This window comes from Salvia splendens, unplaced genomic scaffold (genome assembly GCF_004379255.2).
Source record: "Salvia splendens isolate huo1 unplaced genomic scaffold, SspV2 ctg813, whole genome shotgun sequence".
Lineage (NCBI taxonomy): Eukaryota > Viridiplantae > Streptophyta > Magnoliopsida > Lamiales > Lamiaceae > Salvia > Salvia splendens.
The window spans coordinates 1-13,563 of NW_024599491.1; the positions used below are offsets into that span (position 1 = coordinate 1).

At 40.8% G+C, this 13,563-nt stretch overlaps 2 protein-coding genes and 1 pseudogene across 2 annotated transcripts; 1 reads left to right on the forward strand and 2 right to left on the reverse strand.

Moving 5' to 3' along the window:
- Window positions 1-459: 459 nt before the first annotated feature.
- On the reverse strand, window positions 460-2,524 carry LOC121791450 (annotated as a pseudogene).
- Window positions 2,525-4,035: 1,511 nt separating this feature from the next.
- LOC121791449 lies at window positions 4,036-4,798 on the forward strand. The gene is made up of 2 exons (XM_042189403.1): window positions 4,036-4,674; window positions 4,730-4,798. The coding sequence occupies exons 1-2, from the start codon at window positions 4,036-4,038 to the stop codon at window positions 4,796-4,798; spliced, it is 708 nt and encodes a 235-aa protein (XP_042045337.1).
- A 2,450-nt stretch (window positions 4,799-7,248) lies between these two features.
- On the reverse strand, window positions 7,249-9,573 carry LOC121791448 (probable BOI-related E3 ubiquitin-protein ligase 2). The gene is made up of 3 exons (XM_042189402.1): window positions 9,342-9,573; window positions 8,926-9,257; window positions 7,249-7,809 (listed from the first exon to the last, which is right to left on the reverse strand). The coding sequence occupies exons 1-3, from the start codon at window positions 9,436-9,438 to the stop codon at window positions 7,291-7,293; spliced, it is 948 nt and encodes a 315-aa protein (XP_042045336.1). The 5' UTR covers window positions 9,439-9,573; the 3' UTR covers window positions 7,249-7,290.
- Window positions 9,574-13,563: the final 3,990 nt, after the last annotated feature.

Genomic DNA, 13,563 nt, shown 5'->3' on the forward strand with positions numbered 1-13,563 from the left:
AAAACCAGAACTTTTATGTTTTGATCCACTATACAATTATATATGGTTATAATTTGTTTCCACACTTGGTCGTGCATTTTGTACTCAGATTGTAGGCTAAAGTAATATTCTACCACAGATAGTGTCTTTATTTCACACAAAAATATAAGTGGATTAGTCTCCAAAAGAAAATAACAAAGAAGCCATTATCAATAATTCCCTCCGAAGAAGAATCATCAAGTACAAGAATGTGTTGCAGGTTGTTACTATAAACATGTTTAGAAAATTACACCCAAAAAAATCTCAACATAGTTACAAAAACAAAGAATAATGAAAAGGACGAACTAAATAAAATGAACTAAATTGACATATAGAGCTATTACAGCATGAACAACCAATATAGAGTCACACTGTTACGACCTCCCTTCCACATCTAGATTCTAAGACTTTGCCTATAATACCATGTACAATTAGGTAGCTTCATAGCACCAAGGAGTCGAACCAAACGACAAAAACCCGCAGACAACTCCCTACGTCTCGTGACTTGAAGACTAAACACCCCGACGAAACATTACCGGCACCCGGAATATATGGCAGCATGTAGATGGAGTTAAGAGAAGACAACGAAGTGTAGTTGGTCGTGCTAGACGACACTGCACAAGCACCCTCGGGTTGGAGGCGAGGCGCATCACTCAGGTTGTAGACGAGTGGAACTGAAGGCCCTATCTGCATGGGTGACGATGACTCCAGGGAAGATGGCAAAGAAGTCGAAGGTGGGTGAACGGAAGCTGACAGCAACGGTGTGGACTCTGACGCGGTAGGCCTCGTGGTTTTGGTTTTTGCATCACGCTTGCAGACAGGGCAGAATGTTCTCCACGACGTTAGCCACGTGTCGACACAAACAGCGTGGAATTCTGTCAAACCACAACGTAAAAAATCGGTTTCAAGATTAGCTAGCCTGTTTCCTTTACCCAAAAAGGAAACATGCCAAGATTATTTCAGTCGAAGACTTACTGTGTCGACAAGGAAGGACCCTGAGCTTTTCTCCGACACTGTAGTCTTCGAGACATATAGCACACGTCTGAGAGGTGCAGTTGTCTTCAAGAACAGCTGTAAAGATCAAGCTGGGCATTGCTTCACCAGACGACTGCTTATCCCGTGGAACTCTCTCACACGGGGCGCTAGCAGCCTTTCACTTCTGAACCGGTGCCTTCTCACGAAGAAACAAGTAGCCACACAGCTGAAACACCGGCTAAAGAAGTGAACGACAGCGCTATTATAGACCACGCTGGGTTCTCATAGCTCGGGACTATCCACAGCTGCAAATCAGCTGCACCAGCAGCATAGCTAGCAAGTGTTTCCCCACAAACTTTCGACACAAAAACTGCATTTATGTTTATACCAACAGGATTTCCAGCCACTGCAAGTTCAGATCGTATGAAAATAGCATCAAATCTGAGTTTCTCAAGAAAAAAGGAGATTACTTGGTCGTAAATCGGTGGTGTCGTTGTCATAGACAATGGCTGCTTCGAATCCAGCAGCTTGAGCTCGTCTAACCTTGTCCTCGAAGCTACATCCTCCTCTGATAATCAAGACGAATGGATATCTGGTGCCGTTCATACTTGCAACTATCTCGTTGGTCAGTAACGAGCAAGCATCCAAAGGCTCTGCAATGCTCACAGTCCCACCTATTCCAGACTCTTTCACTGTGGGTGCTACAACCACACAAATCTATCATCAAGAGCTATGTGTATATACACACAAAAACGACGTTCTTGATCTTTTTGTATATATATGCACACACGAAAATGACTTTCTTGATCGTTTTGTTTACTAGAGAGCCAGCCATCACAAAAAATACTACTTTCTTGATCATTTTGTTTACTAAATGCCAACCATCAGAAGCTATGGATATACAGAGACACAACAGTTACTTTGTTTATCATTTTATTTACTAAAGAGAAACCATCAGTCATCAGAAGCTATGGACAGACACGAAAACGACATTCTTGATCATTCACTCAGCTATAAAACCATAGCTGAAACGTCCGCCTCAGATGCAGTACTTCCTTACAGCAATTCTCTCTTGACGAGTTAACTGCATGACTAATAAACACAAACATCCTGATGATTATAATGAACCGAACGGAAATAGGCTGGTATTATTTCCACTACAGATTAGATGTTGCTATCATGTTACATTTTTCAACCACAAACAAAGAAATATAACAAGAAACATAGCTTGAACCAGAATCACTCGAGCATTTCATCAAACACAAAATAGAAAACTCATTATATAAAAACAAATGGATAGACATATGATATAAGAATTCGAAATCCATGAAATGAATGATACAATATAATAACAAAAATTAAAAAGAAAAGGGGAAAAAATATATAATAAAATAAATAACTCACCAAAGAGAGCTTCAACGTCGTCGAAAGACAAAGTTACATTCTTTGCAATCATCACCACATTTCCAGAAGCTGCGAAAAAACCCATGAAATAGGAAATGCAGCACAAAAATACCCACAAATACAACATCTCTTTTTAACCTTGACAAATTTCCAATCTTTCTCCCTTGAAAAAAAATTGATTCTTTCTTGCTATTTTCCCAAAATTCATACAAAATTAGAAAATTAAAACATCAACTTCCATAGTGCACCAATACTTTTTAGGGCTTTTGCAAAAGAATTTCGCTAATGTTTGATTAACGAGATCAATCTAGATTACGATTCCTATTTAAACAAATGATTATCCATTTAGGGGTACATGCATGCATGAATATCTTTGTGTGGAAAAGTATAATATTAGCAACTAATATCGTCTTATTATGGTTAGTAACATGATCTGCAAAAGACCATTCAGTTTCGAATATTTTTTAAGAAACACCAATCAATTTCCATGTTCATTCCTTATTTATTTTGATTCTAATAGTACTATTGTTTACGTCAGTATTTGTACAACTTAATTAAAAATCAAAGCTCAATTTATTCATCTAGTCTATGATTTCAAATAAATAATTCAAATAATAAATCAAGTTTTGTTTTTTATATTACATCCGCTCACAAAAAGTAGTCTCATTTTACCATTTTAGGGTGTCCACAAAAAATAGTTCTATTTCAAAAATGGAAACTTTGTTTCATACTAAACTCACTTCTTCTCCTTCTATTTCTTACTATCAATTTTGCATTAAAACTCGTGTTGTCCATAAATGGGACTATTTTTTCCGACAATAGGAGTATTAGTACTTGTAAATTAATAAGGAGAATAACAATTTAAAATACAAAATTATAATTAAATGTGTAGCAAAACAAACAACGCTAAACGTGAATTAAACGAGAGTGGTGCTCACAAATTGTATAGATTTCTATTATCAGAGTACCATTCCCACGACTGAATTGTGACATAGCATGTTACTATTTGAGTATACTACTCCCTCCGTCCCACATTTAGAGTAACAATTAGTTATGGCACGGGTTTTAAGAAATTGGTGGAGTGTGTATTTAATGAAGTGGGAAGGTAGAGTGTGTAATAAATGAAGTGAGTAGGTGGAAAGTGAGATAGGTTGACTTTTTTTAGTTAAAATTGTTTCTTCTTTCACTTTATTTAATTTTGGTTGTTTAAATAAGTTAGACTTATTATTTTTAATTTTACACCTTGGTTACTCTATTTCCTTTACATAAAATTAAGATAGGACAAAATTAAATTTTAAACTAAAATTTGAACAAGGAGCAATCCCCTAATTTTCAGCCATCACATCAACACAAATTTGAAGAGGGAATTCATTCCATTTTCATTTACTCAAACCTCCAAATTAAGGAGGGAAAAATAATTTACAATCCCATGGAGGGAAAAATCCAAAATCAAAATAAAGGTAATCTACCTCTATAAATACATTCAGTCCACATTTACACCAACAATTGCCAATTCCACTTACCTACACACCAACCAAAAGGTATTTATATGTAAATTCCCCTCAGAGCAATTTCATCATAGGGGAATGGAAATGGATCAAGATATGGAGCAACAGATGGAGCAGGAGAATATTCAGGATGCAGAACTGGAGCCAGGGCAGCCTGAAGTTGAGCAGCCAAATGAAGAACCATATTGTACAGTTCCTACAACAGCAATGCCAAGCTGGAGCACTGCCACATGGTTCATTTCAAGAGGCAGCCAATAGATTCAAAGTGCACAGAATTACAGTGAGCCGATTATGGGGGATAGCCAAGCAGCAAATGTCAGATGGGCAGCCTGTTATCATGAGGGGCAGAGCATCAGGATATAAAAAGAAAACAGGTAAAGCACATTTTGATGATGAAAAGTTCAAACAATTGTCTTTTCTTGAGAGATCTTGCTATAGAAAGCTTGCATGTAAAATGGGTGTTAGCAAGACAACAGTTGGTAGATGGGCAAAGAGTCACCTGATAAGGCCACATACAAATGCCATAAAACCAGCACTCACTGAAGCAAACAAAATCAGTAGAATGAGATGGTGTCTTACTCATATTCAGCCAGCTTTGGATGAAGGAAAGGTTCTTTATCATGCTATGCACAATACAGTTCATATTGATGAGAAATGGTTTTACATGACAAAAGCTTCAGACAGATACTACCTGTTGCCGGATGAGGATGAGCCTTACAGGTCTTGCAAGTCAAAAAGATTTATCACAAAGGTGATGTTCATGTGTGCTGTAAGTAGGCCACAGTTTGGCACAGATGGTCAGACCATCTTTGATGGTAAAATAGGCATATTCCCATTCACAGAACAAGTTCCAGCCAAAAGGAAGTCCAAGAATAGGCCAAGAGGGACATTAGAGACTAAATCTATACCATCAGTTAACAAGGAAGCAATGAGAGAATGTCTCTTGAATCAGGTATGGATATTTTTATCCCCTCACCTGCCTATCAGACATTGATAATGTCATCATTTAGCATTTTTTACATTGATTCATTCATCAAAGGCTGCAATTTTGCAAATCAGATCCAACAAACCAATAAAAGGCTGCATTTTTGCAAATCAGAGCCTCCAAACCTTCAAAGGGGTGGCTAGGTTCACAAAAACACACCTATCAGACATTGATATTGTCATCATTTAGGATTTTTTACATTGATTCATTCATAATGCACAGATTATTCCAGCAATCAAGGCAAAGTGGCCAGCCAATGCAAGCAAGGATATCTATATCCAACAAGATAATGCCAAACCTCACCTAAGATCTTTTGACTCACAATTTGATGAGCTTGCAAGTTCAGATGGATTTAAGTTCCATCTAATCAGCCAACCAGCCAACTCCCCAGACACCAATGTATTGGACCTAGGCTTTTTAGGGCCATTCAATCACTACAAGATGATATAGTAGCAACCAACATAGATGAATTACTGGGTAATGTCTGGAGTTCTTTTGAGGAACTCACACCACAAACTCTGAACAATGTTTTTTTAACATTGCAAAGCTGCCTCAGTAAGATCCTTGAAGTGCATGGAGGCAACAACTACAAAATACCCCACTTGAACAAGGAAAGGCTGAGAAGAACAGTAGGGCTTCCTACATCCCTAGAACTTGGGGAGAATTTGGTCAAAGAGAGCTTGGAGTATCTGCTACTACCTCAGAATGATGTGGGTGCCTCATATGACATAGGGCATCTAATGAATGTTTTCCAGCTCTAAATAATCCACTTGGATCTTAGGGTTTACAGTATAAGCATCAAAGTAGTTTGGTGTTTAGGATGTAAACTTGTTTTTTTGGTTATAGCCTACATTTTGGGTTAGGTTTAATAGGCTGATTTCTGTGGAATGGTAACTAAGCCTGCTTGTAAATCTATAGACTACATTTTTATGTATTCAAAGGCTGTAATTTTGCAAATCAGAGCCTCCAAACCATCAAGGGGTGGCTAGGTTCACAAAAAAACAACAAATACAGAGACATCATAGCTGAGCATGCATAACTCTCAGAAAAATATATCACAGAGGAGCAACATTGCAAATCAGACCCAACAAACCAAACAAAGGCTGCAATTTTGTAAATCAGAGCCTCCAAACCATCAAAGGGGTGGCTAGGTTCACAAAAACAAACCAATACAGAGACATCATAGCTGAGCATGCATAACTCTCAGAACAACATCATCACAGAGGTACAAATTTGCAAATCAAAGCCTCCAAACCATCAAAGGGGTGGCTAAGTTCACAAAAACCAACCAATCCAGTCAATAAACAGATAATCAGATGTTATTCATCACAAAAACTTCATCATATGACATCAAACAAGATCAATTCATGCCAAAACAGCCTCCAAACCAAGCAAAGGGGTGGCTCAGAATTGAGAAAATACCCACAGTTTAGATGAGATCTTTCATGCCAGGCAACAAAATAAGCAGCATAGCTTTCTCATTCTCGGTGTACTCCACCTTTGATGAAGAAGCTGGTTGAGGTCCAGATTCGTCACAGGGGAGGGACGGTTCAGACCCGTCAAGCCCTCAGCCGGCGGTTGGCGTTCAGACCCGTCAAAGCCCTCAGACGGTGGCTGGATTTCAGATCCGTCGAAGAAACAAGCCGGTGGGGGAAGCTCAGATTCATGGACGACCTCAGACCCATCAACGCCCGCAAACCATCTCCGATGTCCAGATCGGTGGTAACAATCGACCACACGGTCGATTTCCCACCGTTCAATCACTTCTGGTGGTGTATCAGGGACTATTAGGGTTTCGGGAGGTGCATCGAAAGATAGCACGGATTCACACTCCGACAATGGATCCCAACCTTCCGCCATGAGAAGCGAATAGAGAGAGACGGGAATGGTGGAGTGATAATAGTAGGAGCCGATTAGGGGTCCAACAATTTAGATCGGCGATTGGAGTAGGAGGCGATTAGGGTTCGGGAATGGGGGAGACGGGAAATGGTGGAGAGCGAGAGATAGATGAAAGTCAAATGAGGGGGGTTGGGGTGGGGGGTGGGGGGTTATGTTTTTTGTTTTTTATTTTGGGTTTATTTTTGTGTTTATAATGGCATTTGAGTGTAATTTTGTTGAATAATAGGGTAAATTTCTATGTCCAAAAATGGAAAATTGTAAATGTAACTCTAAAACTGGGACGAACTTTTTTGGCAAAATGTCACTCTAAAACTGGGACGGAGGGAGTACTTTTTAAATGATACAAATTGAAAAGATTGAGATTGAATTGTTGATTTGACTTACTTGGACTAAAGACTAAGGGATATTCATATCAAGATAGTAATATGGCATGGTGATGAAAGGCTAGAACCAAGTCTATTGAGATTAAGACAAAGTCAGCATTAGATTCATATAATTTCATTACACATAAACCTCCATGCCTATGTACTTGGAGGACTGACACAATGGACACACACTCAACTTGCTTTCACATTCTTTACACAAACATACATGTTTACAAGGTAACAAAAGCATGCACACTTCCTTCACTCTACACACCTTACACCTCATCAAATCCTTCCTGTCCTTGCGGCGGAGGAGGAAGTCGACCGGGCCACCATTGCAGCACGACGCCGTGTCGTCAACCTCGCTATACCCACACCCTTCTTTACTGTCCCTGCTTTGCGCATAAGCCTGCTCTAAGTTGTGCTTGAGGGCGTTGATCATATTCTCGCTGTAATTTGCCTGTTGCTGCCAAGCGTTTGCCTCCAGAGCGAGTTGTTCCATCCGCAGTTCAAGCTCCACGTTCTCTTTGTTGATATCTTCCACCTCGGCCTCTTTCTCCTGGAACTTTTGCAGAACCTTCTCTTCAACATATGACAAGGTCTGGAGTTGGGTTGCTTGGAATTTTTCTAGAATACCTTGTCGCAGACGTTCACCCTGTCGAAAGATAATCAAACCATTGCCAAATGAGACGGAATTCATTGTAATCACAATAGAAGTAAATGAGAGTTAAGGAAAACTACACATCTCTCTGGCACAAAATTAAATCCAAGTTGCTTAATTGTATGTAATTTTAAAGTTCAACAAACAATTAGTGTTTGAGTAAATCAGTAGCAAAAGAGCTGCACGTTTGCCTCAAATCTGGGTCGTAATGCAAACAATTAAGTGTTAACAAAACTAGTAGCAAGGATGGGAAAATCCTAAACCTAGAAAGTGAATTTTCTTCTAAAATGCTACACATGAATTCATCTATTGTAATATGTGATGCTACACAATTCTTCTTGGTTGGAGACGAAGTTTGTAACTTTCAAGTCTGATATTCCTAGGATTTGCAGAAAATGAACTTTGCAGATTAAGAGAGATGGATAAAAAGGGCAACGAGATGTTTGCTCCATCAAGAGGATTATAATCAAACAGCCATGTCCATTTTCAAAGTTTTGAATATGTTCATGACATACACTAGTATCAAGCATGTGTTTTTCGTTGTTGTACGAACTTGAGAAAGAACTTAATAAGAGTTTCTTACATTACCAAGCAACATAACACAATAATAGCAATACACAGCCAAGCGCAGTGCAGAAAATACAATGGACCCGGCATTATGATTAAACAATGATTTTGCATAATGTCATAACCGAATTTACAGAATCACACCAGTAATTCATGTTCATACACCAAACGTGTAAACATGTGTATCACTTTGAAAGGATCCGATTGCATTGAAACACAAACAAAACACAAGCCCAAACAGCTGTGATTATTCAAAAGATTCAAGTTTTCATTAAAACCAGAAAAAAGAATGCCTTTGAGAACATGTTTATTCGACAACACAAGACTTAAACGTACCTCTATTGATACAAAACCAATGTATGACCTCTTCATATCACTCAAAAGACTAGCAATTTACAGAATTGAAGCATAAATCATCCACACCAGCAATATATATTTATCATAGACAAGCAGAAATATCGATACAACACAATACACAGTCAAATCAACCAAACATTGAACACTTAAAGAGGGGGAAATTATTCAAGAAATCACAATTCGCACCTGAGCTTTAATGTATCTATCAATCTCAGCATCCTGCCTCTGCAACTCGCGATCAAGAGCATCTCCGACCAGCCCGAGCAAGGCCGAGTCACCTGAAGATGCCAATCGTGGATTGTCCAACGAGAGGCCCAGCCCGGTTGACACTGAGCGGGCCTGCAGCAAATCCACGGATGATATCTGAGAATTGTTGTTGCTGTTGCTTTTATTCAGATTATTCTCCAGAAAAACTTGTTCAATCGGCCGCTTTTTCTTCGCCTCGAGCCCTAAATTCCACTGAGAATCCAGCTCGTTCTCCTCGTGAGGCAGGCCTGGAGCCAAGCCCGCAACTTGAACTGAAAAATTAAAGAAGAAATTAGGAAAATTGAGGTGAAATCGCATTGAAAGAGAAGTAATCGGAGAGAGATTAGGGCAAATACAAGGAGGAATGTAAGGGGGGTGATGATCAAGAAGATTGGGGGTGTTGAAGTAGGGCACTTGCCGCGAAATCCGGCCGTCGACGTTGCTGTTATACATATCCACTGCTGAATCGAAGTAAACAAACGAATTGATGGATGAAATTGATTAAACTATAAAGTGTGGAGCTTTGAATTTGAAAGACGAATCATGTGTTGATTTTGAATAAATTGCTGAAAATGCTTTTGGTTTTGAATTGTTATCTTTTGACAGTGGAATTATGAAGAAAAGTTCAATTGAATTTCGAGTATCCACAGTGGTGCGTATGTCCCGCGGACGTCCCGACGGACTTCCCAAAAACACCTCCTGCCACATGAGCATCTACAGTGGTGCGGATGTCCTGACGGACATCTCCACGGACATCCCAAAAATACCTCTTGCCACGTCATAAGGACATCCCACTGCATAGTGGACATCCCCAAGGACATCCCGACGGACTTCCCATAATAATAAAAAAAATAATAAAATAATCGGGACGTCCGCGCGGACGTCCGTGGAGTCAACGCAATGGCGGACGTCCCGGAACTCCGGTGTCCTCAGCGGACGTCCGTATCCGCGTCACCGCTGCACAATGGCGGACGTCCCGCGCGAAACTCCGGCACACCGGTCGGACGTCCACCGGGACGGGCGCCATTGTGGATGCTCTAAGGACATCTCACTGCACTGCCACGTCATAAGGACATCCCATTGCACAATGGCGGACATCCCCAAGGACATCCCGACGGACATCCACAATAATAAAAATTCACAAATTCACCAAATTAAACAATTTAAGGAATTAAACAATTTACGGAATTAAAATTTCGACACGAATACGGACGAAGAAAATGCAATGATAATTTCATTAAATAATAAAAATAAAAAAGTACATTTCAACAAAAAAAAAGTCTAAATAAATTACATTCTAAATATCAACGACGACCCCTCCGCGCCCATAGCTCTTTAATTATATCGTTCTAGAGTCGAATATGGGCTTGTCGTTGGCGCATGTCGGCAAATGCACGGACTCGATCGGCCTATTCATGGGGTATCCCCATACGTACATTGTCAGCGGCCATGCCGTGGCTTGGACCAGCAGCATCAACATCATCATTGGCCCAATCAGTCAGTGTTGGACCTTCATCTTCGACAATCATATTGTGCATGATAATAGCTCATATTGTGCTGGTTGCCGTTGGCGACGAAACTGACGGCCGGACCAACACCCATGCACTGGTCGTTGAAAAAGGGCGATGACTGGAGGACATTGATGTCGTTGTTCGACCCGGCTACTCCAAAATACGCATGCCAAATCCATAGCCGGTAGTCAGCTACCGCTTCAGGGATCATCGTGGGATTCTTGCCCTTGAAACCGGTAGTTTACACCCCTTTCCAGGCGGCGGGGCAGTTCTTCCACTCCTAATGCATACAATCTATGCTGCCCAACATTCCCGGAAACCCGTGCTGACTCCCGTGCATATCCATCAGAGCCTGGCAATCTTCGGGGGTGTGCTTCCGAAGATACCTATCCCCGAATATCTCTCTAACGCCATCACAAAAATACTTCAGACAATCGCGGGCAGTCGTCTCGCCGATGTGGAGGTACTCATCGAACATGTCGGCCGCACCTCCGTATGCCAACTGCCTGATTGCGGCAGTGCACTTCTGTATGGGCGTGTGACCGGGTTTACCAACCGCATCCTCCCTCATCCTGAAATACTCGTATCGACGCTCTAAAGCGCCCACGATACGCAGAAATAGCGGACGATGCATCCTAAAACGTCGCTGGAACATGTTCTCCCCAAACCGCAGCTCCGGAGCGAAGTAGTCCTCATAAAATCGACGGTGTGCAGCGATGTGGTCTCGGGGTACTATAGTTCGACGATGGATGGGTCGAGGTACCGCCGGCTGCTGCAAGGCCGCTTGTATCGCGCGATTTATCTCCTTGGACGTAACGGCCCGCAACTGTTCTCTAATTCGCCGACGTACGTCATCAGAAATTCCACCACTACCACCCGCACCACTACCACTACCACTAGCCATTCTGGATATATAAAAGAAACGCAGAGAGAGAAACCCGTTAAAACAATTGGTGCGAATGAAACGAAGTTCAACGAGCCGTATATATAGAGTTTTTTTTTTAAAATAAAAAATCGGGACGTCCGTCGGGAACCCGCAATGGCGGACGTCACGACGTACGTCCCCGGAATGCCGCGGAACTCCAGTGTTTGCAACGCACGTCCGCGTCTGGCTCCTGCTGCCTAATGGCGGACGTCCCACGCGGACATCCGGCACGCCGGTCGGACGTCCTCCGGGACGGCCGCCGTTGTGGATGCTCTTAGGCTGGCTGCCTAGGTAAACCAATCCGTGAATTATTTAACCCAACGTATTAGATATTTTAGGCAAAATTTATTCTATGTGAGTTAGCAATGCTAAGTAGGATAAATAAATGCATGTAAGTTAGTCGAATATGTTGATTGACATGCCGTGGAAAATAATAAATAAAATGTTAAATTTATGCTCTCTCCGTTCCATAGTAATGGAGGCATTTTTTTTTGGCACGAAGATTAAGAAAAATTGTATTAGGTGAGTTAAATAAAGGGAAAATAAAGTGGAAAATGAAAAAGGTAGAGAGATGAAGAGAGAAAAAAGTAAGGGAGAGTAAAATAGGTGTGGAAAAATATGTTGACTTTTACTAAAAAAAGAAATGACTCTATTACTCTGGAACGTACCAAAATGACAAAATGATTCTATTACTATGGAACGGAGTGAGTAATATTTTAGATTAATTTTGAAGTTTGTGTGAAATGCTACCAAAATTTGGTAAAATTTATAATTTTAGGGACTAATATCCATTTTTCCTTTTTATTTTTATGATTTGGACATCATACGGATCCATCAAATGGAATTTATGAAATTTGTTGGATGAACATGGTTCTAGTCGATTTGCTGATGTGGCCTGCTATCGTTTGGGTTTGAGAGCATGCGTAACGCAAGGGGCCGGGCCGCATCTCGCGAGTCCCGGCCCGTCCCATGCATTACACGGAAGGGCGGCACGGCTCAGGCCCGTCCCGGTGACGCGTGACCGGCCTGGGGAGCGTCCCGCGTCCCGGCCCGGGACGGGGTTGCACGGTGACGGGCCGCTACTGTTCATCGATTTTAATTTTTTTTTTTTTTTTTTTTTGCATTTTTAAGAAGACGAAGAAGAAGGGGGAGAGGGGAAGAAGGAGGAAGAGGAAGAAGAAGGAGATGGAGAGGGGCGACGTTTTTTTCATCAATTTTAATTTTTTTTTATTTTTTGCATTTTTAAGAAGAAGAAGAAGGGGGAGAGGGGGAAGAAGGAGATGGAGAAGGGCAACGTGTATTGCAGAATTTTAATTTTTTTATTTTTTTTTGCATTTTTTTTATTACTCTAATTTTTTGTATATTTTTTAGTTTATAATTTATTATTTTTGTATTAAAAATGAATTGCTCGTGTTATAATTGCTCAACGTATTTTATTTTACGTTCAAAATAGGTTGGAGTTGTGAATAATGTCATTTATTAGTTGCGGCCCGGGCCGCAACCTTCAGGGTTACAGCAGTTGGGGCCTGGGCCGCAACTGTAGAGGAATGATGACGTGGAGGGGACTTGGGGCCGGAAATGGGGACGGGGTTATTGATGCCCTGAGGGAGTTTTGACAAAAATTGTACGTCACAATGAGATCTGAAAATTGCACAATTGAGAGAGGGGTAAGGACTAAGATGGAGGAGCTATCATAAGAAGTTGATTTATGGAGTTGTCCAATGTTACACATGGACGGATGATAGAGTCGATCAATCTCACCTAGGATCATCCTTAATCGCAAGACATATCACTATATCGTCATATCATCCTAACTATATCGCAAGACATATCACTATATCGTCATATCATATCTTCAGAGCCGGAGGCCCCGTCCACCCCTACACCATCACCACATGCAGAACATGACTCCACTACTATATACCTCCCTTCCTACCTCTAATCTTTACTCTAATTTCTTTCATATTTCCCATCACTTTTCCAAATACTACTCTGCTTCTCATTTTTCTAGATCTCACTGTTGGTTTACATTTACACATTTTTTTAAATCGAAATTGGAATGAATGTTGATGTTGTTTTATTCAGACTGGAAAAAATACATTAATTTGACTGCCATTTTATTATTGCATGCACTATATCGAG

Bases quoted from the DNA above. Each gene is read 5' to 3' on its own strand.
- LOC121791449 (XM_042189403.1), top strand. From the start codon at position 4,036: ATGCAGAACTGGAGCCAGGGCAGCCTGAAGTTGAGCAGCCAAATGAAG. The intron at 4,675-4,729 runs GTAAGTAGGCCA...ATGGTAAAATAG, and splicing joins AGGTGATGTTCATGTGTGCT to GCATATTCCCATTCACAGAA.
- LOC121791448 (XM_042189402.1), bottom strand. From the start codon at position 9,438: ATGTATAACAGCAACGTCGACGGCCGGATTTCGCGGCAAGTGCCCTAC. The intron at 9,258-9,341 runs GTATTTGCCCTA...TTAATTTTTCAG, and splicing joins CCCCCCTTACATTCCTCCTT to TTCAAGTTGCGGGCTTGGCT. The intron at 7,810-8,925 runs GTGCGAATTGTG...ATCTTTCGACAG, and splicing joins ATAGATACATTAAAGCTCAG to GGTGAACGTCTGCGACAAGG.